The sequence below is a fragment of the Sciurus vulgaris genome (genome assembly GCF_902686455.1).
Source record: "Sciurus vulgaris genome assembly, chromosome: 6".
NCBI classification, from domain to species: Eukaryota; Metazoa; Chordata; class Mammalia; order Rodentia; family Sciuridae; genus Sciurus; species Sciurus vulgaris.
The window spans coordinates 41,525,688-41,553,088 of record NC_136466.1 but is presented as its reverse complement, the minus strand read 5'-3'; the positions used below and the strand labels follow the sequence as shown (position 1 = coordinate 41,553,088).

The following is a 27,401-nucleotide window of genomic DNA, read 5'->3' as shown; positions in this document are numbered from 1 at the left end:
TCTCACACTACTGTGAATATGGGGCCATATTGGGGGAGTGTTTATGAATGATTATTTTGTTCTCTAGAATATAACAAATGGTTTTGCCCTGGGCAGCCTCATTGGGTGTCTAGGCAGTCTTTCCTTGATCTAACTCTTAATTGTAAGGTGGGTAAGTTGGTTTCTTTCCAGGAGTCTAGAAAACCATATCCAGCCCCTATGGTCAAAACTGTGTAAGAAGTAGGTGACTCCTTTGTCATAGCTGATTGATGTCAGTTGGTATGAATTTAACCTGTCTGATTTTTTCCAAGTTCTTGTAATCTGGGTTTTGCTTTTGGTGTGAGCCTATTTTCTACAGATTTCTAGGTCGACTTATTTTGGGACTACTATTTGAATTTGAACTTGTGAATGTATTTTCTATTCATCTTTTCAGTTACAATGAGACCTAAGCATGTAAGCCTGAGAATAGTCGTCTTGGAACACATGACAACATCCACAACATGCTGTGCTCACACGTGAGGTGGTGTATGACCTTCACTAATCTGCATGACAGTAGGAGAGGTGGGGACATTATTTTGCCAGGGTATACATGAGTGACATATCAGAGCTCACAAGGAGTGCACTGCAGCTTATGAGTAATGGACACATGTGTAAATGTCCAGGGATAGGAATGCAAAGGACTTTCCTTGGTGATTTGGTTTTGCAGTGAAAGTGGCCTTGTTACAGAGGGACATATGCATCCTGATACCACAGCTCTCTCTGTCCAAAGCCCTTTCCCTTTTCAGCAGTAAAGTCGACCTGCTTAACTCTAGCCATTTCAACAATATTATCCTTCAGACTCTGAATAAATGTCTCCAAATTATTGAATACTCTCTCTTTTCTCCCTCCATAACCCTCAGTGCTGGTTGCTTTCCCTTCAAGCCATCTGTCATTAGGCCCAGTGTCAGATGCTGAAGTGCCAGGGCCTTCTGGGATGGTGCCCTGACCTGGATAGTATAAAACCAGTCCTCTTCTGGGCCCCTTCCCCAATCTACCCCATGACACCTGATGCTTGAACAAATATGGCACCTTGTGAAGATTTGAGTGCAGAATGGTGGAACAGGAATTCCCCTCTGTGGTCTACTATATTCGCCTGTGTATACACAAATAACAGACCCTATTTTTCTTCCATGTCAAGAACTGGCAAGGGGCAAAAGTGTCAGAAGCAGAACCTTTCAGGGTTCCACTGATGCTTTCCAGTATGTCTTCAGATCCCTCAGCCTTCTGGTTTGGAGAGGAGGCTTATGTGCCCTGAATGGAAATGTGCATGTTACTAACATTAATGTCTGAATCCTTGCTCCACTCTGTAAAAAGCAGACTAATTTCTTTCCCAAGACTAATGCGATAACCATGCTATAAACTCTTCTCTACAGATACTTAAGGCACCTCTTGGTGAAAAGAGAAAAATGAGGCTTTCAGAATTCACTTTTACCCAGAGAGGTGTGAATTAGTTCCAGCCTAATTTCATAGGGCAAAATCTGTCTGTGTTGGAGAAGTCACCTCCAGACAAATTTGGGCCTTTGTCCATTTATCTTTTCAGTGAGACCCTGGTTGGGTATACAGTAATCTGCCAGATAAATGGGTGATTTCTGTCAGAGTCATTGGGGGTTTTCACATCATTACATAGGATTACAAAAGCAAAACAAACTAAATAAAATATGATGCATTTCGACCCTCTCAGGAGTTTGTTCTTATCAGGATTCTAATATCCCTTGAGATAGAAAACTGGATTAATGGGCCTTAACTATGTACATAATCCATTATGGTGATAAACTCAAGCATATTGACACAGAAAGTCCCTCATTCAGATTGATCTTAAAGACCCAGGACTGTATCCTCACCTTCCTCTACCTCAGACACAGCACAGCAGACTCAACTACCTGATAAGGTAGATCTGATTCCGATCCCAAATTGTGATGCCCAAAGGCCCCAATTCATGGACTAGCAAGGATACACAAGTGATCCTGGATGACTTTAGGTCACACCCCCACCTGGAACCACATGGCCCAAGGAAGAGGATCAGTGAGGAACCAGGATAACCAGAGCCATTGCTGCTGCTCCACTGCATACTTATTACTTATTCCATAATATTGGGTCACCACTGTCCCAACCACCTATTGCTCCCCTCTGAGTAATATTCAGGCTTGATAATAGGAACCCCAGGCTAGCTCTCAAGAAAAGTATAGCTCTTAGCGATAACACTCTTGGCAATGTTAGCAGCTATAGCACTGAAAAAAGAAAGTAGCTCATACTTTCAAACTGTCGTAACTGCAGATCCAGCTATCCCACGTCTAGGAGGATTAAGAACATCACTTCTTTGCCTTAAATTCTGAAAGTATTTATAGGGGATGCAGAGGAGGAAAGATCATTAGTGTCACAGGTGAGAGAGGAATTTCCTGGAAGGAGAGGTTGGCATTTGGACTATATGCATGGCCTATAGAGATGAATATTGTTTTTAGGAACACATTTCCCAAACTGAATTACTCAGATCTGTAAGATACTAATCATGTTCCCTAAAGAAAAATATCCCAGCTCACATAAATTAGGAAACCTAATTAAGCAAACTTAAATATACTCTGACAGGAGACTGGAATACAAGTCACCAAAGAAAGATGGAAAATTTGACCAAATAAGATGTCATGAAACATGTTTCTGAAAATATTCACACACTCTAGAATCTGAAATGTTGCTGGGGTCTCCAGTTACCTTTTCTAGACTTATTGGGCCATTCTGTCTCACCCTCACCTATATCCAAATTTTGGGGCCTAAAAAACCCAATTTTTTAAAAACTCACAAATTGATGATTACAGCATTACCTGAAGTTAGAACCCACTCAACATGCTCCTCCCAGGGAGTAGAGCTATTGTTAGCCTGTGGCTGTGTCCCTGTCCCCCATCCCCATCAGTCTCTAGCATGCTTCCTTCCATACTACCCATCTCATATTAGAAAAGTGGGATCAAATGAGAGATACTTTCATAATTTGTTTTTTTGCAATTAATATAAGTATTTTCCACATCCTAAGGTCCTTCTTTCTCATACTTTGTAATGGCTTCTTAGTTTTCCAGCATGCTTCCAGACACTCATTTAATTCCTAATACTGGACATTTGTTTCTGGGTAAGGATTGTATTTTATTGCTTTTAGAATACAGTGTCAACATTTGTAAGAGAACAACTCAATCTTTGTATTCATCTATGCTAATATGACTTAGGTCTTATAGAAAATCTAAAGTGTGATAATTTTCAGTGTTGGTTCCTCATCCTGAGACAGAATCCTATTTATAGAGAGCTCAGGGGCCATCAACGATGGTCTCTTATTAGATTAACTAGTATGTATGACTTGTGCCAGAAAGTACAAGACCTGGAGTCAGACAGCCATGCTGCAAACCCTAACCCTGCACTTAACAGTTTTGCTTAATTTCAGTAGGTTATGTAACTTTTCCGAACCTCAGTCTTTACTGCTATAAAATGGGAAGGGTCACAGTGCCTGCCTCATTGAACTGTGGTAAGGATTAGTGAATCTCTGACTTGTAATCATGTGTGTGCTTATATATTTTGCATACTTGTGGGGGATGGAAGGGAGGAGAAAGGGGAAGTTTTGAGTAACAGGGACCAGCAGGACCTCTGAATACCCCACAAGCTGCTTTCCAAGCTCTCTCTCATTTTTCTGGCAGTGGGGACCCCTTTTTCAATGGTGAGAATGCAGGACATAGCAGGATAGACTTGGCTGAACCCTGAAATGTGACACCCAGCTCTGCCACTTACAAGCTCCTGGACTTGGATATGTTATGTAATTTCCTCTCATTCACATCTCAGGTCCCCACCTCATAGAGCGTTGGTGTGATGATTCCTGAGGTCCTGTGTGTGAGTGTGTAAAGTGCCTGTTTTATAATAAACAGCAGGAACCAGAAAAAAGTCACGTAACCCTCCCTCAACTTCAGTGTCCACATTAGTAAGATAGAAATAATAATAAAGAGTCTGATGGGTCATCAGTGGGATAAGGGGAGGGGGGAGGCACAGCAGTAGCATGGTCTTGACATCGTTTCACACATGGCGGCTCTTGGGGGCATATCATTACTCCTGATGTTAGTGCTCTTGACTGTGACAAGTGGAGCTGCACTGGTGCCACCTAGACTCTATAACTGGCAGTTTGAACACTGCAAATTAGCAGCCCCTTAGATACAATGCCTGCAGACAAATGAACCACCTCTTCTGTAGCCTGCAAATTGGAAGCCACTTAAGCTCATCTACTATAACCTGACCTGTGCAGGAATTTTAAAGTCTACAATGCTGGCTTGTAATGTTTCCCTTACAGGAGTCACACTTTAAATTACATTTTCAGTGTAATTTATTGCTGATGAGATATTAGGAGGGATTGAGGCAACAGGTCCTGGTGGAGAATGGAAACTGTGTGTAATAGAGTGCAGGAATGCTTTAACTATTGCAATGGTTTTTGAGCTCAGAGTGGACCTACAATTTTCTCTCTAGGCCCATGGAGAAAAATATGCACTGGGAAATTGTGTGAAGTATGAGGAGTCACTGTGGAATTGAGTCTGAATTGTACAACCTCATCACACCATGAGTTCAATCTCAAGACACGTTATGGGCTATAACTCCTGGGAGTTCTTAGAGATGCTATAATTCCTTTTAAAATTAGGCCTGTTCAAATTCTTGCTCATGCCCATGCTTTGCATTAGAAACCATTATTTTCCATTCATATGTGAGCTCAAGTATTCTTACAAACAATAATTCTGTATTCCTTTCAGAATGACTCTATTGCACCAAAGTTTCCTTGGAAAGTACCTTTGTTTTCTTCAGTGCTCTGAGGTGTGAAGTCTACATAATTTACTAAATGCATCATGTTTACATATGCATAAGCCAGTTACCTCCAAATCACCATCTCCTGCCTGCACTATTGGCTGGATGCTTCAAGAAAATGAAGCTTAATTTTCTGTAAGCAGCGTTCCATGGTTTCCAAATAAGCTTGCAGAGACACAGACAAACTAAATTATGTGGTGGTAACTATCCAGACAGGAATGAGAAGTCAGTGTGGAAACAAGCCAGGTGTGTGAAATAGGTCTACCATCATGCAATAACAATATACAAAGTAACATCGAAATGAGGTTTGAGGGACCCCCCAGGTTGTTGCCAGGCTGGGCTGAGGTCTGAGATGTTAGTAGTAGGAGTTAGCACAAATCTGCAAACCAGGAGGCCTGATTTTAGCATGGGAAATCCCTGAACTTGGAGCTGCCAAGCATGATAGTTATAGCTCCACCTCATCCTTGAAAGGTACACAATTGCCCCTTGTTGGTTTAGTCATTTATTGTAACAGGAATAGTATTTTCGCTTGACTTAAAGTATTCACTTCTTTCCTTTGTGCCTTCTGCAAACCTAGCATTACCTGTTTTTATCCAGGCTCTCTGCTGGGAACTGGGGGCAGTTAGATGCAACTATTATAGCATCCTTCCTACTCTGACCTCGGTCCCAAGTGGACAATAGGTTGTGTAATGATGCACAGGAGCTGCACCTATGGGACCCTTTAGGCATCCCCAGGAATCTTCTTAGGTGGGTGTTGAGAGGAGATTCCCTAGATGAAGACGTATTTGAGTGGAGCCTTAGTTCTTCAGGAAGGAGCATTCTGGGAGAGAAACAGCTCATGTCTCCCTCATTAAAATTCTACCAACTCAATGGAAGGAAAGTGTTCTCCTTTTACAAATCAGGAGAGGGGAGACCCAACACCAGGCAAGGGCTGTGTCTTAATCATCTCTGTATCCCCCAGAGTGTCTGGCTCAGGGAGTGCTGGAATTGAATTTAGATCTGCCCAAGGTCCCAGGGCAGAATGGAGAACAGTACACAGATTGTGTTGATTAAAAAATCCTGCATTTAGGGATTATTTTTCCCCTTTGGTTTAAAAAGAAAAATGTTAGCATGTAGCATGAGAACTGATGGATCGGTGCAAACTGTCTTGAGTTACAGCTAACAAGTCTCCTGCGGTCACATCACTCAAACTTTCTCTCACCTGGGGCCTGTGGCCCTGAACTACATACCTTCATTTACTTACTCATCCATTCAGCAAACCTTAACCAGACATTTACGTTGAGTGGTTTCAGATCTTGAGCCCAGTGCCAAGGAGAAAACCAAGTGAGTAGGGACACAATCCCTACTTTCTGGGAGCCCTTAGTTTGGTGAGGGAGGTAGATAAGGAAACAGACTTTAATTTTTTGAAGATATATATATATATATACATTCACATCACAATGAAAATATCATTTGAAGGAATACCGAAATTGTCCCTCCCTTCCTGTCTCCCATCAGCCCAATTCCCACCTTCTCCACAAATAGAAGCCATTGTTAATTAGTTTTTTATATATCATTCAAGAGAAGTTTTTGGGGTTTGGCAGTACTGGGCTTGAACCCAGGGATGCTCCTCCACTGAGCTACATTCTAGCCCTTCTCATTTTTTATTTTGCAACAAGTTGCTAAGGTTGGCCTTGAACTTGGACTCCTCCTGCCTCACCCACCTGAATTGCTGGCATGAGCCACTGCACCTGGCTTCCCTTGATGAGGGTCTTGATTTATATAGAAAATAACACAAATACAAATACAATACTTGGTCCCTTCCCCTTAACCAATCACATAAGACACATGCTGAACTTTGCTATTTTAAGTTAGCATATTTTGAAAATTCTAGCATATCACATAGCTGTATCATTTTCCAATGGGCGGGTGTACTATAGTTGATTTAACTATGGATATTTGAATTATTTATGCCTTTTGCTATTTCAAACAATGCAGTAGTGTAACTGCAAATGGGTTATGTGTGAGTCTGAATCCCACAGTGAAATAGGAGAATCAAAACAGCTAGCAACCTTTATGAATCCCTTTGTTATTATCCTATCATTTGTAATTAGTATACGGTCAGGCTTTTCTTTGTGACTTGGTCTGAAATTATAATCTTATTCTTTTGAGGGGTAAATTTTGACTCATTTATACTTATTGATATAAAAAGTTGAGTTTGGTCATAACAGTTCTGTTGTACATTCTATTCTGTTAATATATTTATCCTTTTAGGGTTTACCCTTTGTTTTATAAAATGTCATTGATTTTCCATCTTTTAACGCTTTTTTGGTAGCACCAGCTATTACAGATAAAGTAACTCAAAAGCTGGACCCACTTCTTCCCTTTGCTTCTTCTGTTGTTTTTGTTGTTAGTTTTATCACTACCTCATTCTTACCTGTTGTCAAATTTTTACTTTGGTTGATTGGAGGAAAATGTATTTTTCAAGTCACCTTCACAGCTGACATGAGTCACCTACTAGGTCCTTTGTAAGGGCTCATGGGAACAGTAGTCCCCAAGTTCTGTGTTCACAACCTGTTTTCTGTATTGTTTATTCTTCAAGAGAGTTCAGGTAGTTATGAAACCCTAGACTCCACATTCTTTTTTTTTTTTGACATGACTTATAGATATTGCTCCCTTGACTTCTGGCTTTGAATATTGTTGTACTGAAATCTGAGAGCAACCTTATTTCTTTTCTCCCTTACAAGTTACTTGCACATATTTCTGCTCCTGTGTTGATTTTTCTTTATTTTGAAAATTCAGTAAGTAATTTGATTAGGGTGGACCTGAGTATTAACCATTGCAGGCTCATTTCCCTGGTGCACACAATGCCTTTTCAATATATAGATTCAATTCTCCTTTATTTCAGGAATGTTTAGATGGATTGTATTTCAAATGTGTCCTGTTCCATCATTTTCCATTGTCTCTTAAGGGGGATCAACGTCATGTGAGGTTTCCTTTGCCTCTTCTCTGGGGCTGTCACTTGTTCTCTAAACCATTGTGATTTGTTCTATACCTCCTCTTCCCATCATCCCCTCCTCTCATTCTGACATCCTTCCCTCTTACTGTGGTTTTGGGTTCTTGTTCTTCCCTTGTTCTTCCATTTCTGGCTTCATAACTTGCACTGTCTCCTCATTTCTTCTCTGAGTTTTTGTACACTGCTTTATAGTCTTTTTTTAATAAAGGTGATTGTTAAACTTGAATTCATGATATTAAGATTGGTCCATATTTTCATGATTTTCTGTTCAGTGGTATGTGGTAAGTTTTGATGCTCTTTTCTCAAATTTCTGAGGCAGGAGGATCATAAAATAAGACAAAACTGAGACCCTGTCTCTAAATAAAACATAAAATAGGACTGGGGATGTGGTTCGGTGGTCCAGTGCCCCTGAGTTCAATCCCCAGTATGCTCCCCCACCCCCCAAAAAAATTCAACATATCAGCCACAAACAAAAACAAACTGTTATTGGAATAAGTTCGGTTTTACTGGTCTGCCTATTCATAAAGGAGTCCTGTGAATGAAAATGAGGAACAAGGCTCTCCATGGACTACACAGTCCAAAGGGCCCATCCAATGACAGATGGATTCCTATTAAAATGGCTCTCTATCTAGTACAGTCTTTTCTGTTCCTATGAAACAGATCAGGTCCAAAAGAGTTTCTCTCCTCAGTGTTCACCCCATCTCTAGTTCTCTTGCTATGTCAATAGCACTTTGCAATGAGCTTCTTCCTTACACAAAAGACAATTTTGTAGGCATCTTCTGAGACCTACAGCCCCTGGGCTGTTTTCTTCTTTTCCTTCCTTTTCTCCCCATTATGGTTTCTGTTCCATCTTGACTCTAACCCTCTCTCTTAGTTCCTGCTGAGAAAGAACTTTTGGTCTACCACTTCCCTTTGCCTCTGGGAAAGATATTTGTGCTAATTTTTATTTGTTTGCTATTTTATTGGTCCACTTGGACCTTTTACTTTTTAATTTCCATCTGGGTGGCTTCTGCTATACTGTTTAAGCCTGGAGATTCTCTTTTCTTCTAGTGTAAGTGAAAGTGAAATATATCACTCCCCTCTGCCCCCGTTTTCATTGTTGTTTATATGTGATATTCAGGAGGGGAAGAGAGAAGTTGCCAGCTGTGTTCTGTCCTACCACCTTCTTATATACTGTATCTCTCAACCCACAATTTGACCAAATATAGCAGTTTTACTAGAAACAAATAAATACCTAATATTTTATCTCTATCATAGTCACAAGGTCTTCTATGAGTCCAGAGGAGAGCCCTTGAGGCTTGGTTCCCAGCTGCTTCTTCACTGTTCCCGTTCATGCTCTGAGGAAGAGAGGGGACAAACTGAGATTGAGTTGTGTGACTTAAGGGTAGGAGGATTCATGAGTCAAACACTCATCCTGGTGGCATCTATAGTAGCCTAAGACATGCTTTATGGTTTCAGGCAGTTCTTCTTGGGATCCTGCTTTGTTTATAATGATTTTTTAGTTGTTTGTCTACCAGATCTATAAAAGTGAAAAATTCAGGCTGTATTGTCCCAGGCTTCTCTGGGACCCTTCTGCTCAGTCTTCAATGCCAGCTTCAGCCTGGACCCCTGGAGGTTTTGCTGGACCTTTGTCACAGAAGGGCACAGAGCTCCCACCTGTTCAGCCAGCCTGTCCATTCATTTTACCATGCATCTAGGTCAGGATGGCAATTGGGGAAAGATCTGGTAGAATTAAGAGGAGCTCATGGTTCTCTGCATTGGACCTAAGTCAACTTGTGGTCCACTACCCAATCTGTGTATGGAGGTGCCCACCAAGTAAAATAGCCATTCAATTTTCAGGTGCCTCTTAGGCTTCCTGTAACTTTCAGGATCAGATCTCAGATCCCAAGTTTGTCACTGATGGTCTTTCACCAATCCCTTGTGGCTTTATGTACCATTAAATAACAATGTCGATTTGCCTCCTTTATAAGAGTAAAAACATGCATGCATATGTTTGTTGATGCTTTAGGTATTGAAAAACACAGAAGCTAAAGCTATGTTTAACAGCACCTAGATTTGGATTCAGAATTCAAGATGACAAAACTGGATGCAACTTGCCTATTAGAAATAAAGATTCTTATATGTACCCTAAAAACACATATTCCACTTATGTACCCTAAAAGCCACTTACAAATTTAGGCTTCAGGATGAGTCCTAGAATAGTGCTATGTCAGAAACCATCCCTTGGAATGTATATGTACATATGTGGTGTGCAGTAGAGCAGAATATATTAAAATACATGTACAAAAATTAACAGGCATACTTATGCACATTCATATTTTTATATACACTCAGTTTAGAAATTTTTTTTTCTTTTTTGGTACCAGGGATTGAACCCCCAAAGGGCACTTAACCACTGACCCACATCCTCAGCCCTTTTTATTTTTTATTTTGAGACAACATCTCACTAGGTTGCTTATATCTTTACTAAATTACTGAGGCTGGCTTTGAATGTGCAATCTTTCTGCCTCAATCTCCCAAGCCACTGGGATTAGAGGCATATGCCACCATACTGGCTTAGATTTAATCATGTTAATATTGGTTTAAGTAAAGCTAATCTTAACTAAAAATTATCTTAAAAAATCAGTTACTTCATTTAAACTGGCTTTGTTGTTTCGAAACCTGCCTAGAATGTTGTCTCCCTAAGTCCTCTCTACATATGAACCTCAGCTCAACTTCATCTTTCTCCCAGAAGCCTTCCTTGACTGCCACTGGCTACTCAAGTTTGCACATTAACAGAAGGCTGAGTGACTTTCAGATCCTTTCTGCAAGGGGGTGACCCATGCAGCGATCAGCCATCACTACCTCAGCCCGTTCCCCAGGGCTCTGTCCATCCTGGCTCTCTCAGTAGTCCTGGTTGAGCCCATTTACATCTTGTCTTGGAGCACCTGATATTATTTTTCAGGCTTAGTCTTCATTAGTTGAAGACCAAAGAAGTTTGGTTGGCCATTGAATCCTTCGGTAAAACTGGTCATTGTAATTTTGTTTCCTGCCTTCACTGCCAATCTATTCCAGGTCTCCCATACATACGGGGAAATGTTGATCCACTGGCTAGGAAATACAGTTAAATCCAGAGCTGGCATTTCTAACCAACATTTTGCATATTCTTTTTTTTTTTTTTTTTGCCCCAGAATGTGGAAAAGACTGTGGATTTTATCAGAAGGTTTAAAAGCTTATTTCATCTAGCTAACCTTTCTACTCTAGATTATTCAGGAGGAAAAGTAAGCGTTACTCCACTAATGCACATTTACCAATGTTGTGCAAGTTCTAAATGTGTTTCTTTTTCCAGATGAAGGATTATCATTAGAATCAAGGGAAACATTAAAGTCTCCTCAAATCAGGTTACCAAGAATAGTCTTAATGGCTTTAATAGGGAAATTTATCCATCTTCACTTGTAGGTTGTACCGTTAATTAGTTTAACTCATCTTCTAAGTTTAATGTATTTTAAGCTCTTGCAAAGACTGCATTTAAAAAAAAAAAAAAAAGACTTTATTAGCAAGCTCCTGAATAATGGGGCCCTGATTCCTTTCTTCATGCCCATTTTTACATAAAATGATGCCTTCTCTAAGCATAAGAGAACATGCATATATATTGATGTTTTAGGCACTGAAAAGTAAAAACTGGAATTGCATATAACACAATTTAATTTGAGCAGACATAACCTGGCTCAAATCCCTGCCAGATGAGCTCCAATTAGAAAAGGGATTCATAGTGTATGCTTTAGAACTCCCTTCCTTGAGCCCCAAGTACATTTCTGTCTCTGGAATTGCTTGTGGCTGGGAGCATAATGTTAGGCTCCCTGGGAGTGAACGCTACAAGCTCCTGAATGTCCTTAGAGCAGAGGATGAGAGTGGCTACCTGTTGATTTTTGATAGCTTAATCTTCATGCTAAATACTCACTGCAACCCATGAATTTGATGGTGCCTGTACTATGGTCATCCCCGTTTTATAGATGAGAAAGCAGAGACTCAGAGAAAACTCCTGACTTCCCTGAAGAAGAACACTGGTATTCAGACCCAGAAACCTGAAGTTCCAACCCTTAAACTCAAGGGCAAAATTGTTACCTTGTGGCAGAGGCCCTCAGTGTGCCTCTGGGGTCTGTGCAAGAGCAGATGCAGGCACCTTTGGGGAACTGGGTCATGCCTTATGAGCAGATGAGTGAACTCCTAGTTAAGAGAGCAGGGTATGAATCTCAGTTTTGTCATTGACCATCTGTAGGACCTGGAAGAGATCATTGAACTTCTCTGAAACACAACAGAGAATTATATATTGCTGGATGGCTTTGTGAGATCATTTCCTGTGCAAATACCATGTGCAGGATCTCAATTCCCAAACTTTATTTGGTCGATCACTATGCCACCCTGTGTCCACAAACACAAAGATCATGACCAGCTGCTATAAGTGTGGACAATGTGGCAGGTCTGGTGCTGAGGGCTTAAGTACATTTCAGTTTAACCCTTGTAATCCTGGTAGTTAGTTCTCTTACCACCTTCCTTCTACAGATGAAGAAACTGAGGTTTGAAACTAACTAGTCCACAGTCTCAGCTGAGGTATCAAAGCCAGGACTGCACTCAGTTTCATCTGACTCCAAAACCTACTTACTCTCTCCTGCTTCCCCAGGGTTCTTTGAAAGTTCAATGACTCTGGTTATTGCTCTTAAAACTGTGTTAAGCAGCATCAACTGTAACCTATTTGTGTTCCAGTTTATTAGAGCCCACGTGCTTAAGGGAATTGTTGACTCACTGTTTCTCCCTCTTTCAAGTTCCATGGTGTGCAGCATCCTCCCAGCCCTCCTGCAGATTTCTCCAGCACTGGGTTTCCCACTGTGGACCAGGTATTCAATAACAGGAGGAACCCAGTGCTGTTGGTGAGGATGATTCTAGAGGCCTGCAGGCTACCAGGAGCCTGAGAATGTGATAATGGAGCAAAGAGGCTGGGCCCAGAAAAGGCAGTTCCGAAAGACACCTTACCTTTGCTCTATTCCAGGCTCCAGAAAGTGTTATCCCAGTGTCTAATCTCCACCCTAAAGAAGGCTCAGCTGGACCTTTTTCAGGAACTGCTAATTGCAAACACTTTGAGTGCATTGATCCAGAGCTGCTCTGATGAAGTAATTATTCACAACAGCACCTAGGAGGGCTGAAGGAGATTAGTGAGAAAGGGCCAGCACCAGGTCTCCATTGCTGAGAGGCCTCCCAGCCTGCTCCCAGAGAGAACTTGAGCCGGGCCCAACTCTTTAATTACTTTCAGAGGCACTAAAGTTTAAATTAAATCCTGATTGTTTTCATATTAGCTCCTGCCAGAGCCCTGAGCTAAGCATCAGTGAGGCTGGGGTGGGAGAGGGAGGTCAGGGTATGTATGTGTTGAGGTATTTATTTTCCTTGAGCTCTTTCCTGAAAGATTTCATGTATTCGAGAGCAGTCCAGTAATTGGTTCCCTAGCACAAGTTTATAGATATTCTATGATGTTCATATGTCAGATTTGTTTGAGGAATCCGCAGTTGGGTGTTCAAACATGGTTTCAGTGAGAATTGGTAACACAGAAACACACCCAGTCACACTTGCTCACATTTTCTCCCTCTGGTAGATATTAACACTCCAGCTTTGAATACAGACTTTCTATCCTGTTTCTGCCTCCATTGTTTCTTAATATCACCTTCCCAGTATTTTCTGTGCCTTTTTCTTTCCCTTTAAGTCTAAAATTCTGAAAGGGCTGCTGAGGGTATCATTCCACCCTGAAAGTCATCAATAAGCTGAAACCAGGTTTGGACACCAGTTAGGGCCTTTGGGAGTACTTTTTAAAGAAGCTTCAATTTTCTAGTTCCTATTTCTCTCCTTCAAAACTATTATCCATTTTGAAACTTTCTTGCTAGCTTTTCATTAGCCCTTGACCCTTGGAAGGGAGGATGGAGCATAGGGGTCAGGGGCAGGCAGAGACAGACCAGTGACATTCATTCAGGTCAGAAGCAATGCCTCTTTCCCCCCAGTATCTGCTACCCAGGCAGCCTAACTGCCCCATAAGCAAATATAATGAGATCAGCCCTCTCCCTTGCTCTTCTATCACCCCCGGGGCTGCAGTAATGCTGAAACTGCTGCTTCTATAGTATTGGCAACAGTGAGTTCTTTCCACTCCTGTCAACTGGGTCACTTATGCTGTACTCCAGGCTTTGCTTGAATGATGTCTGCATTCAAATCCAGGCTAGCTCATAGCACTTTAACATTCCATGGCTTGGGTGGAGGGGGAAGAAGGTGTTCAGGTGGGAAAAGCCATCACATCTGTTTCAAACCAGGGCTATCTACCTTCCATGGATATTGCATGTGCCTTATTTACACTTGCTCATTGCATTTTGGTCATATTTTCGAAACAGACAGGAGAAGTCCACTGGGAGAGCTCCAGATTACATGGGCCCTTCCCTGCCTGCATGTTGTGCTTTCCTAGGGGAGGGAGCTGTCTTTTTTTCACATTGTAGAGTAATGTGCAGTGGCACTATGCTTTTCTCTAATGAAGCCCCAGTGGCTGCCCATGTGACATGCAGCAGGCTGTTCTGCAGTCCTCCCAAAAGGCCATTGTTCTCACACCAAAGCTAATGAAGGCAAGGTCCTCACTTGCTGTGTCCTGTATCGCTCAGCAAGCAGCCTACCTGTGTCACTATAGAACATCCTTTACATGTGAGGGCCTGAGATTTGTATTTCTTTCAACCCAGAGCTTGGACCATATATATTAATTGCATCCATGAGGACTAGCTACCCACAAGCCTAATCTATCCAGGAAACCAGTCCCACACACAGGGCATTCAAGTCCTGACTCTACAACTTAATAGCATTTGACCTTGGGAATTTGTGACCCATGTGTCCTTTCAATCATGCCTTCTTTTGAACAACTACTACATACCACCTTATGGTAAGTGCTGGGAACACAGGTATGGAGAAGTCAGACCAATCCCCCCACTGTGGAGTTTACTCACTTGAGAGAAGGCAGACAGAAATTGCATCCCAAATCTCTCGGGCTTCTTACTGACCAGTCTATAAAAGAAGTAAGGAGAGACATTATTCTTTATGTCACCAGCATCTCTCCAGACTTAAAAATAAAGCATAACAATACAATTCTAGCATTATGTAGACAGTTGGGATATGGGAAGGGGAATATAAATTTATTGAGTCCCTGCTATATGCCAGTAGCTATGAGCCATGTTTTACTGATATCATTCCATTCAATGATGCTGTTAGCTAAGTTTTATTATGCCATTTTGCAGATGGGGAAAATTGCAACTTCCAAAAGGCAGCAAGGAGGTATGACAGCCCATCAGTAGGTACATATTGAGAGCATTCCTCATGCCAGTAATTGGCTGTATTTGATGCCTCAGCAGATCATATTTATGGTACTGTGATCTAGGGGGAGATGGGCACTGAATGAGAAATAACAGGTGGGATGAAAACCATCTGAGGAGCAAGACACTGGGAGCACATCCAAAGGGTAGTTCACTAGTTTGAAGGTTTAAAACTGAGATATGAGGGAGACAGTGGCATTGGCAAGGAAACAAGGAGAGTTGTGTCCAGGTGGAAGAGTGAAGGGCAGAGAGGAAGGATAGAACATGGAGACCAAGGCAGGTAGAATGCAGAAGAGAGACAACAGGATCTTCAGTGATGGATCCTACCAGCCACTTAGGTCATGCTTTGGAGTTGAGACTTAATTTACAGAGTAACTGTGAGCCTCTGAAGTGGCTCAAGCAGGAAAGTGACAAATGTCCCTTTTAGAAATATCACTCCGGCTGCTGGATGAAAAAGAGAATGTGAGGAACAAGATGGGAGTTCAGTTAGGAGCCTGTTCCAGTTGTCCATTTGGCATTGTGGACTAGAATAAAGGCAGAGGAGATGGCAAGAAGCAAACATTCTGTGGCCTGCTGATAAGGAGGGTGCAGAAGACAAATCTAGGACAATTCCCAAGTGTTTGCCTGAGGCTTTGAATATCTGGGTACCTCCTCCTGGAGGAGGCTCACATTGGGGATCCCAGAGATGCTGCCAATGTACCAGCCATGTTGGAGCACATTGAGGTCATGTAAGAAAGATACAAAATGACCTGAAGAAACAGGAAGGCAAATGGGGAAACATTGAGATGGAGGATGTTTAGCAAAGACAACTGGGAAAATGAGAACAACTCAAAGCAAACTGAAACCCAGGTGGAGGCTGGAAGCTGGAAGGGTATATTTGAACATGGGAGAACAAGAGGGCTAGCTGGTACTCATCTACTCAAAAAGGTAATGTAGTGGCAAAATAGCTCAGGTCCCTGGCCTTCACAATTTACCAAGTGCTTCCTAAGACAATATGATCTTTCCTCCAAAGACTGATGCTGAGCACCTTTATCTATCACCAGGAGGGGTGGAGAGCAATAGAACTCTTCCTTAGAAATGATAAGGACTGGTCCACTTCAGGGCAGAGTGCAGGAATGGCAGGTTCATATGGTTTTACACCCCCCCCCACAAAAACTAATTTTCCCTAGGAAGGAACAAGTATATTGCAAGTATCCTCGAGTTCCTCAGTTCTGAATACATGAATTGCAGGGTAGAACCTTTGTCTAGAGTGGTGATGGACCCTTAAAAGGCAAGTGTTTTCCTCCCATGGAAGCTGTGTGCTGTGGTTGGAGAACCAAATCTGAACAAATAGCTCTCTGCAGGCTGTCATCTTTGATTATTTTTTTCCCTCTGGAATATATCATGCTCCAGGCTGGTTATGCCTGACTTTCTCCTCCCAAGGACTTCTCTGTTGAGGACACCATGAGTGAATAGGGCCCTATAATTGAGGGCCTATCTCCATTTTGGTTTTCTGATCTCTCTCTACCCATGCCAGTGGCTCCCTGCTTATGGATCTGTCCCTAAGTGACAGATTCACTCTTTCATGATTCCAGCGCCTGATTCCATCAACCGTCCACAGCCTGTGTACTTTGGGAAGCCTGTGGGAAATCCAGCAGTCTTGTGAAGATACAGATTACCCACACATCTGTCAGGGTTTAGTTAAACACAACTGACTAATTTATCTTGCAGTGTGTGATTTCCTTTGCAAGTTGACTTGGCAATTTTCTCTGCTCAGAGGACATTTGGAATGAATGGTGTGCATATCGAGAGAAAACATAGATGTTATGAATTTCCCATTTTCAAATGTGAAATTGACCACAGAGCCCACATCCTTTAATGCTGTCTGTGAATACATTTATTCATACTATTTCTTGGTGGCTGTTTTAAAATATGGTCATGCCCTGGTTGTTAAAACCAGGCAGCGTCTTGAGGTCATTAGCAACTTGGGTATAAGCACTGGACACACATTCGTGTGGTAGGCATTTTGCAGAAGTTAAAGTCTGAATATTTGCTGGAATGAAGTTAGCTTTTAGGTTGCATAGAGCCACCCAGGCCTAATCACCTCACTTCTACTTTGGTGGATGAGGAGACATCCTTCCTGCTGGAGGTCTGGCAAGCTAGCTTTTTCACCAGGCTCCAGGCTGAGGAAAAATGGGCTGGACTAAAAAGTATATATGGAAAATAGAAATGAGGAGAGGCTCTGTGTGGTGTTTTCTTCTGGTGAGGACTCACCTGGCCTTTGCAAGGAAGATAGGGGCTATGCACCTCAATTCAGTCAGGGTCTGTGCTGTTTGGAGGCTGGCTTGGTGCCTGGGTGAGCCTCTGTCCACTTCTCCATCATTGCCCCTGAATGAGCCTGGATATGTGGTAATTTCTGAACCCTCAGCATTAGAAGACACTCAGAACTTGGCTCAACAGTGTTTTCCTTGATTGCTTAGCTGCTTGCTCACGGAGCTTTAGAATTTGGGAAAAGTGACAATTGTGGGGTTCAGCTCCTCATCCCTTCTCATTCATTGGAATTTTGGCTGTGTGGGTCTCGTAATTCTCTCCCCAATTGCTAAAAGCCACAAAGTGCATTGCTGATGTTTCTGTCTCTTGTTAGTAGCCCACCACCTGAATCCTTTGATAGGATTCTCAAACTCAGAATTACGGTATTCCCTGAGCAAAATCAGGGAAATAGGGAAAGTCAGCTCCCTTCTCTGCATCCTATCCCCTCCTTTGGGGTTCCTCCTCTCAAGTCTTATCCTAGCCTTCTAGTAGAACTTCAAATGGTTTGTACTTACCTGCTCTCCTGCCTATGCATCCAGTCATCTGGATTTTCTTTCCTCAGGAGTATACATCTGTCTCAACAACTCTGTCATATCCCCCAAAATGAACTAGATAGTTGTAGATGGATTGAGACATAAAGGACTCATCCTTTGAGAAAGCATCCATCTTCAATAATGGAAAGTAAGAATGAGTCCATAGGAAGCCTAGAAAGATAAACCCAAAGCACAAATCCAAACCTTGAGCTAAAGCAAAACTGAGAGTCTGCTATTACTGGGATCTTTTGGTGTCCTAGGCAGCCTCTCCCTAAGAGCATTAGCTATTCCTGGGTGTTAATCTCTTGGCATGAGTGTAGTGGAAAATGTAATTTTCTCTGGCAACTGTGCAATAGCAAGTTTTATATGGTTAGCAAAAAGGATCAGTGCTGGCCTTCTGAGGATGCTGCACACACAACTGGGAGGCGAGTACAGCTTGCTTTACCAGCTGGGAGGCTGTCCAAATTTAAGTCTGAACAATGCTACCTGTCCCGGGAATCTAGGCTCTGTCTTTGTTTTAGTCTACTTGTGATGGCAGCATCCTTTGGGGTACTTTCAGAGCAAGGGTGGGAGCTTCATTGTGGTTGAGGTTTGCTTCGAACGTTGTTTTGCCAATAACTTTGCACATCGAGGACAGAAATCTTGGAACTCACCTTTGTTCTATTTGCTCTTCTCCAGCCTGCTCAGACAAGGAGTTGAGGAATCTTGCCTCCCGGCTGAAAGACTGGTTTGGAGCTCTGCATGAGGATGCAAACAGGGTCATCAAGCCCACCAGCTCCGACACAGCCCAAGGCAGTAAGACCACTCTACTTTTGCTAATTTACCTCACTGCAAGTATCACATTTCTTCAGTTACTAGACATTATTGACTTAGCAATAGCATTTGGGGGTTAAAGAAACCCTACATTTAATATACACACTGACTTAACATATGTCCCAATTTTAGAAATATTAAAATATGGAGGAGGGGTCAATGCTTTGGAATCAAGAAAAATACAGCTTGTGTTTTGAAAAACCTAATTATAAAACTATTGTTTTTACTATAGATATTTTGGAAATACATTCAGTATACAGAAAAAAGGAAAAAATATATACTCCTACCAGTTTAATAACTATGAGCATGCTGAGATATTAACTCAGAGGGTTTTTTCTTTTCCTATATGAAAGTACATGTGTTTGTGTGTGTGGATGACTACAAAGTTTGGGTCAAACTTTACAGATTATCTTATAACATTTTATCATTTAGAAATATGACTATCCATTCACATTATTGAGTATAGCTACACAGAATTCTAATTTGTGGATAAAACAATACATTTATGTAGACCTTTATTTGGGGACATTTAGGTTGTTGTTAAGGTTTAGCTAACATAACCAACACTATTGCAAATATCGTCCTAATGTTTTTGTGTACACTGACCAGACTGCATTTTGTTATCTCTTCAAACTCCCAGACAAGTGTCCCCTACCCCATATTACCCTATAGTTCTTCAAGGAACCTCCACTGACTTCAGCTGCTGAATGGGCAGAAGCCACATTCTGCCTTGTCATCAGCTGGAAAGGAGGCTCATTGGGCCACTGCTATTTGCACTTCAGTGGAGTCTCTCCAGGCATTTAATTTAATGGTGGTTAGAAAAGGGCTTCCCCATATATATTCCATGATCCACTGGCAGAGAGTATTTTTCTGAGCAACATAATTGTTCAAATGCATGTAGTTCTGCCACTAACTATTCTATGTAGCCACTTAGATATTACTTGGTCAAAATATAAGAACATGTTGTCATTATTTAAAACAAAGCATTTTATTCCATCCCTGATCCTCCACTTGTTTGGGTGAAATTTTTCGAAAGTAATGCTCCTGGTTCAATGCAGGAGGTAAGGACTTACATTGCCAAGTATTGGGATCCAGTTTGAACAGCATCTGATTTTCAACGAAAACAGAAATGAACTGCAGCCAGGCACAGTGGCACCTGCCTATAGTCCCAGCTATAGCTATTTGCCTATAGTCCCTGCATCCTCCTGAGGCAGGTGGATGGTTTGAACCCAGGAATTAGGGACTAGCCTGGGCAACACAGCAAGGCCCATCTCAAAACAAACAAACAAACAAACTCCTCCTTAATCTTTGATTGTTCTTTGTAACTCATAACCTTCTAGAAATGCCAGTGAAGAATATTGATCAAAGGAACAATTATTTTGATAGTTTGAATCATTGATCTTAAGGGCAAGGTAGCATTTGCTTCCCAGAATCTACATGGTTATTGGTGGTTGTATCTATAGGAAGGGTGAAGTGAGATAGCTTATTTTTCATTCCTGCAGAGGTTCCCTGGGAGTTTGTGGACAATTAATTCTCAGATGGTCTAGGGAAACTTTTTCCTTAGGTCCTCTAGGAACAGCCTGGCCCTTGAGCTTTCTGAACAACCTTTCAAGAAAGAGCAGATAGATGTGAGGAGAGCTGCTCCTTGCAGCCTACAGTCCTGGGAGACTCCTTCCACAGACAGCTGGGAGCCTGCAAAAGACTTGTTTGGCCAGGAGCAAATTAAGTCCCCAAAGAAGCTTTAGGTTTGATGTCCTGAAGCAATTGGTGCAGAGGGAATACAGAGAAATGATGCATGGTTAGCCCTCAAGGCCAGAGGAGAGAGCAACATTTTTATTAATCCAGGATTTTTGAAGGGGAAGTTTTGGAATCTTCCTGTACCCTGCACACTTGAAGCCAGCTAGGTCCTCTACCCCTGGCAGCCACCGATGCCAAACACAGGTGCTCCTTTCTAGAACTTTTGAATGGGTTCAGAGTAGGCGCAACCTTTTGACTACTAGATAACATATTTTTGGTGACCTGTCAGCAATAAACCCCTCTTCCCTATGTATTAAATGTCAATATCCTATAAATTTGATTCATTTAATGTAAAATATTGCCTACAAGAGTATAGAGCCAAGTGTTGTCAGTATAAATCTGCCTTCAGCAGCCCCTAAGGATATTATCAGCTTAGAGATTCTTGAGAGGCATGATGTTCAATCAGTGAAGGGGACACATTATGTCTCATAGTCCCTTCTAGAAAAAGGGGGATTTTTAAAGATATATTCTGAGATATCAAAATGAATGAATTTTAAAATGCAAAGATTTTATGTTGGAAAAGGTAAACTTAGAAGTAGCTAGAAAACTTCTCCCAGCAAAAATGATAATAATAAAGAAACAGAGGTGACTGAGGCAGGGCCTGGCTCATTTTAATGACTCAGCAGGGGCTCCTGGAGGCACACATAGAACCCAATGACCAGGCTGTAGGTAGGGACTACTTGAGTGGGCATCTGACCCCATTAGGACCCTTTTTCTCTGGCTGTCCCCAAATATAGCATGCTAAGCTAACTGGATGTCCTCAGTGCAGGACTATCAAGGTAACCCTGGGAGAGGAGTCACTGAGGACACAGACTCAAGATCTGGCTCCCTGGGTTTAAATTCCAGTTCTATGATTACATGATCTTGTACACATAACTCAAACCTTGAGCCTTATTTTGTTCATCTATAAAGCAGAGCCCACAGAACTGCTACAACAATTTCATAAGATAAGTATAAAGTGTTTAAAAGAAAGCTTTACATATAGCATTACAAAATTTAACTTTTGTCACAGTATTCCAGGAAAATAAAACCAGTCCTAGAAATACAGTTTATAAAATAACCTGAGATTGTATCATGCCTTTGACTCTGAAAGAAAGATGAGATTTAGATTTGGGCCATGTCTTCTCTGGGGTTTGTCTACAGTGGTCTCAATATCCCAAGTGTTGAGCTAAGTATTGTTATTCAAGTGCATACAGTTTCCATTGTGGAAACAAATAATTCTTTAAGAAAACTACTTCCCCTCCCCTGGGGAAATAAGAAAGAAATTATTGTCTGAGTTGGTTTGGATTCCATCTCTTGTATCTCTTTAGGGGATTGCAGAAAAGAAGAATGGGGACTGAGGCAGTACCTGGCTTGTTTTGCCATTAATGTTCAGACTGTTTGGATTTAACAGTCCGCTGGGATTTAATCAGTGCCTCTGGATTATACTACATAGTTTCATTTCACTGCTATCTTTTTCACAATATTTTGTGTTGGTTTTTCAATTTTTTTTTTCCTAAATGGAGAAGTGTAGTTATTTTCAGTACGTTTGTATTCTTCCTTTCAGGCATACCCTGTTTTAAGCAGGTCTAGTAAATGAAAACCCCTGTTTACATCACAAATAAATTAGAATTGGGGATTTGTTTTCTTTAGCACATATTTTCCTCAAATGCTGAATTCTGTTTTAGCACATTTTAATAAGTTTCACTTAAAAAAAATCACACAACAACAAAAACAAATATTCCAGCAGACTAAGGAGACTATAGGCTTGGAAGGAACCAGCCTGAGCAAAGGAGGTGAAGCTTGCTGGGGAGCAGCAGGGTGGGAAAGGCCAGGCTGGGTGGTAGCTGAGATGAGCCTTTTCCTTGCAGGGTTTGATACCAGCATCCTGCCCATCTGCAAAGACTCCCTGGGCTGGATGTTCAATAAGCTGGACATGAACTATGACCTGCTGCTTGACCACTCAGAGATCAATGCCATCTACCTGGATAAATACGAGCCCTGCATCAAGCCTCTCTTCAACTCTTGTGACTCCTTCAAGGATGGCAAGCTGTCTAACAATGAGTGGTGCTACTGCTTCCAAAAACCTGGAGGTAAGGCTGGAGGGAGGTGGGGTTCAGAACCCAGGGCAGCCATGGGAGGGCAAGGGAAGACCCTATCACATAGAAAGCAGGCAAACAGGGACCAGTGCGTAGAAAGATACAGCCGGAGAATGCAGAACTCATACCATTTAATGACCAGCCCAATACTCATTTCTCCTTATTTATTTCTGCTTTTAACATGGTACATTAGAAAACTAAGTATAATCAAGGAGTCTCTTATTTGAGTTGTTCCTTTCTTTGGGAAAGTCTCCAACCCTATGTGTGCCTCAGTATTTTCATCTGTAAAATGGATGTGTAGAAACCTTCACTATAATTCTTAAGGTCATTAAGAGATTGTGTTGAAAGATACTGTGCAAATATAAGTATCCTAATCTCCATTATAACATGAATTCTCCATGTTCCCTTAAGAGAAAGCCACTTGTAAGTTTCTCTAAGTATTATACTTCATGTCTTAGACAAGGACATTTTAATTATAAATAAATTCTAGCTAATGAAAAAAAAAGAGTTGAGGAATGTATCTATATTTCATATAACTCACACTCAGACAGGAACTTGCAGGAATCCAGTTACAAATGGCTTGACTTCCTGTGGGGCTCTGTGGCCTGGCTTGACTTCCATCTGTCTCAATTTCCTTGGGGAGTGTGCACGGCATGGCAGTCCACTGTTTAAGGGGCCAGCAGAGCCTGGTTTGCTTTGGAATTCTAATTCTGGTTCACTATGAATGAGGTATCCAGGACAATCTACTACAGGCAGGGATGGCAGACTCCATCCCTGGGAAAGAAGGATGGCTACTAACAGTATTTAAAATTATGTATGTGTTTTTATTCATGTATCCATAGACAACATATACACATAGTAAAAATGTGGGTACTACAAAAGGGTATTCAGTGGAAATACCTGTGTACATGTTTATAGGATTAAGATACATTCCTAGAATCAGAATTACCAATCAAAAGTACACACATCTTTAATTTGGTCATTTTTTAAAATTTGCCCTTCAAAGTGCTATACTAGTTTTTACTCTCAAAATACCTAAGAATTCCTATTTCTCCATGGAATAACCAAACCATGATCATTGCCAAATGGAAAGAAATATTGTCTCCCAATAGGATTTATTTCATTTCCGTTTTCGTGAGTTAAGTTGAGCATCTTTATGACTTAGATTTCTTTATGACTTAGATTTCCTTTATTCTTCAAAATGTTCCTAAGTGCGTATGTTCATTGTACACTTTATTAGACTTTGGTGTTTTAATAAGAAACACTACCTTAAGGAAATTGGATCTTTTCTAATTATAGGTATTGCAAATATCTTTTCCCCAAATTTGATCATGGATTTTTTTTTTTTTTTTGCTAGGGAGAAATAAATTTTAAGACAGTTGAATGTCTCAATTTTTTATTTTGTTTTTTTGAAGCCATAAATCTTAGCTTTAGAAAGGTATTTGTAATTTTTAAGTAGTAAACCAGTTCTCTTATGCTTTCTTCAATACCTTTGGTTTTTGTTGCTGATTTAGATCTTATATCACTAGATTGTGCAAGTATCTAAACACAATGAAGTAAGGTCTCAGTTCCACCCTCAACCCTGGAGATAGTTATCCAGATGTCCTTATGTGTCATTTATTGACTAACTTATCTTTCTGCCAGCAATTTGAAATGCTGTATGTGTGTGTGTGTGTGTCTTCCTGAATATTCTGTCCTAACTAGTCATAAATCAGTTCTACACTATTTAAATCACAGTGATTTTATAGTAAGTCCAAGTATTGGGTAGGCCAATTCTCTCTTGCCATTAATTTTTTTTCCAGAATTTTCCTGGATATTCATATATTTCTCTTCCTCTGTGAACTTAGAACCAGTTTATCCAATTAAAACAAAAGTTCCTGTTAGTTATATAACACTGAATCTTTTTATCTTAAGATTTGTCAATCAACAGTGGAGTTACATTTTTTAAGCTTTGCTCTCACCATTATATTTCTCTTGTGTTTATTGTTACTGCAATTGTAAATGAAATCTACTTTTTTTTTCCTTTGGACTTTCTCACTAGTGGTTGCATCAATGCTAATTTCATGTCTAACCACCTTTATATATTCTCATTGTGTTCATAAGATATTCTGGTTGGTTTGCTTAGATTTTTCAGTTTGTGCAATGCTATCATATGCAAATAGGTAATTTTTTCTTTTCCTTTTCTATTTCAATACCTCACTTTTTTTGTTTTCTAATGACATCCACTAGTACATACACATTGATGGTAAGTACTAGCCATGTTTGTCCTGGAAACCAAAGGCATTCTTTCTCTGCTTTTCAAGCACATTCATTTCTTAGAACATGCTTTAGTTTTGTTCTGTCCGTGTCACTGTCACTTTTTCTTCAGATATGTTATGCTCCTTTGAACTCTAGAATTAAGTCTTTTGTTAAATTACAGTTTTCAGGGAACTTAACTGTATCCTTGAAAACTTTTTTTGTTCCATCTGATTTGTCTTTTCTCAGAGCATCGATGACATGAATGTTTCTTGTAAATTTTGTTGCTTTGGATGTGGCTTCATAACAATAATGGCCTAATTCCCCTTTTTCTGTGTCATTTTTCTTCTTGAGCCTGTATATCTGTGCGTTGAACACTGGCTTTACAGTTTCTTAGAGGAATCTGTGGTGAAACATTTCTCCTTTTGGAGTTTTGTCTTTTTCTTTCCCCTTTAATTTTTTAGGAGATTTTGCCAGATAATTTTTTTCTTTTTTTTTTAAATAAGTTTTTAAAATTGCTGTAGGACAATTTGAAAGAAATTGGAAATGTACTTCATAGTAAATTGTCTGACTTGGTGTTTACGAATGATTTAGATGTTCCACAAATTTCAGGAGCAGCATTCCAAACACCCACAGTTCCTTCTCATCTTTCTAAATAAAGATGAGAATTTCCATTTGCAAAATAGGAATAATATAGGTACCTAACTCATATGGTTGTTGTGACGATGCAATTAAGACCTGTAAAGCTCTAGAGCACTCCTTGGCACATTCTAACAATTCAGCAAATGGTAGTTATTTGTCAGAATAAATGCTACCTTTTATAATCACAAATGGAATTTGGTTCTACTCTTATTTGTTGTCTTCACTTTGGATCTTTCTCCTTTACTCTGAAAGCATCCTAAAACCAGACGCCATTTTACAACCCATTTCTCTCACTGAACAATCAGTAAGACCAGGTAGTATCGTAAAATCTGCAGAGTAAGAGAGAAATAGGCACCTAGATCCTTCATATGCGTGTGTGGAACCTGTAGGAAGAGGCAATAGGAGCCAAGAGAACTGGAACCCTGGCCAGGAGGATCATGAGCAAATAGCAGAAACTCCCGGAGATGCATGACCTGCCAAAGCAAGTCATAGTCCAATTTTAGAGATTTAGGGAGGCCACGTCACTATGTTTGGAAAAGAAGTCAGTGTTCTAGGGAGGCAAGAGTGCCACATACTTTCATACACCCCACTTCGCCATGTGGCCCCCGACTGTAGCTGTCGTTTCCTTGAGACCTGATGGTTTCATGCTGGTTCATACAACATGCATTTTAAAACTAAGAACTTAGTGGCTGAAAGAAGTAGAGACTGACTAGAGTATTCAGACAGTCAGGGCAGAATGAAAGGCTCTTTGTGACATGCATGGACCCTCTAGATCTCTTCTGTATTTTCATCCTTGTTCTGGGGCCTGTGATTCACTTTTCTGGGGTAGTTTTAATCTTTTTCTTCTCTTGCAAAAGCTCTGGGTTAGATCAAGTATTTGTCACCTCTGCTTATTTGGTCTGTGGCTTCAGAAAACTTACCCACGAATAAGTCTTAGTCCCAGTTTTCAGCTCACAGAAGCCTTTGCTAGAAATTTCCTTCTTGATATAAAGGAAAAAGTCAATTAGCAAATCACCTATTAGATACCTGGCATTTTCCTGAGTTGGTAGCAGTAAGAAAAACTCCTATTACAATGCAAGTAGCCCCCAAATACTATTTTAAGTACATCATGGTATGAGGTGTTTTTTTTAAATTAGTAACACTAATGGCCTGAATTTGTTTCGTTGCATAATAGCAGCATATGGAGCAGTTCCACTCCCAGGTGTGTCATTGTCTGCATTTCACATCAAGAGTGAAGTCAATCATTAGAGATTATATCCATACCATCTGGAAACTGACTTCCATAAATTATTTTTTAGGTCTCCCTTGCCAGAATGAAATGAACAGAATTCAGAAGCTGAGCAAGGGGAAAAGCCTGTTGGGTAAGTACAATTTCTTGCCACCCATTTAAACAACTAATTAAACCATCCGTGTCCCTTGTAATGTTCAGCACTGCAATGGTTATTCAATTAGGGCCAGTGTCTTGTGAAGGAAATGCTTGATTTTGGCCCAGGCCGAGCTCTCGCAGGCAGCTGGTAATATGCCACAGACAGCTGGACATAAACGGGACTGGCTGGCTGAAAACTGCTGCATGCTCCACCAGCAGGAGGGGCCAGAGGTCAGGCTTGGTCTAGTGGGCAGCTCAGTCAAGGCTGCAATCCAGTACCATCTCTCCTGCTAAATCCTTTCTGATCCTGAGCTACAGCAACCTCGGCTTTCTTTCAGGTTGGGGCATCGAATATTCTCAAGTGTTCTTTCAGTTCTAAAAGTATGAGGCCTATAACTGAGACCATGTCTAGTCCCCAAAGTAAGCTGTCCATTCAAGGAGGAAGACAAGCTGCAC

General features: G+C 40.9%; 1 protein-coding gene and 1 long non-coding RNA gene across 3 annotated transcripts in view; one reads left to right on the top strand and one right to left on the bottom strand.

The window, feature by feature from the left end:
- SPOCK1 (SPARC (osteonectin), cwcv and kazal like domains proteoglycan 1) overlaps positions 1-27,401 on the top strand; it is a 518,936-nt gene that overhangs the window by 482,848 nt on the left and 8,687 nt on the right. For both annotated transcript variants that reach the window (XM_079143902.1, XM_079143903.1), the window contains exons 7-9: positions 18,693-18,809; positions 22,475-22,696; positions 26,878-26,940. In XM_079143902.1, coding sequence (XP_079000028.1) covers positions 18,693-18,809; positions 22,475-22,696; positions 26,878-26,940 — 402 coding nt within the window. The remainder of the gene's footprint in view (positions 1-18,692; positions 18,810-22,474; positions 22,697-26,877; positions 26,941-27,401) is intronic.
- On the bottom strand, positions 10,972-14,872 carry LOC306663558. Its single transcript, XR_013764463.1, has 2 exons — positions 14,830-14,872; positions 10,972-13,004 (listed from the first exon to the last, which is right to left on the bottom strand). It is a non-coding gene; the product is annotated as an uncharacterized lncRNA (long non-coding RNA).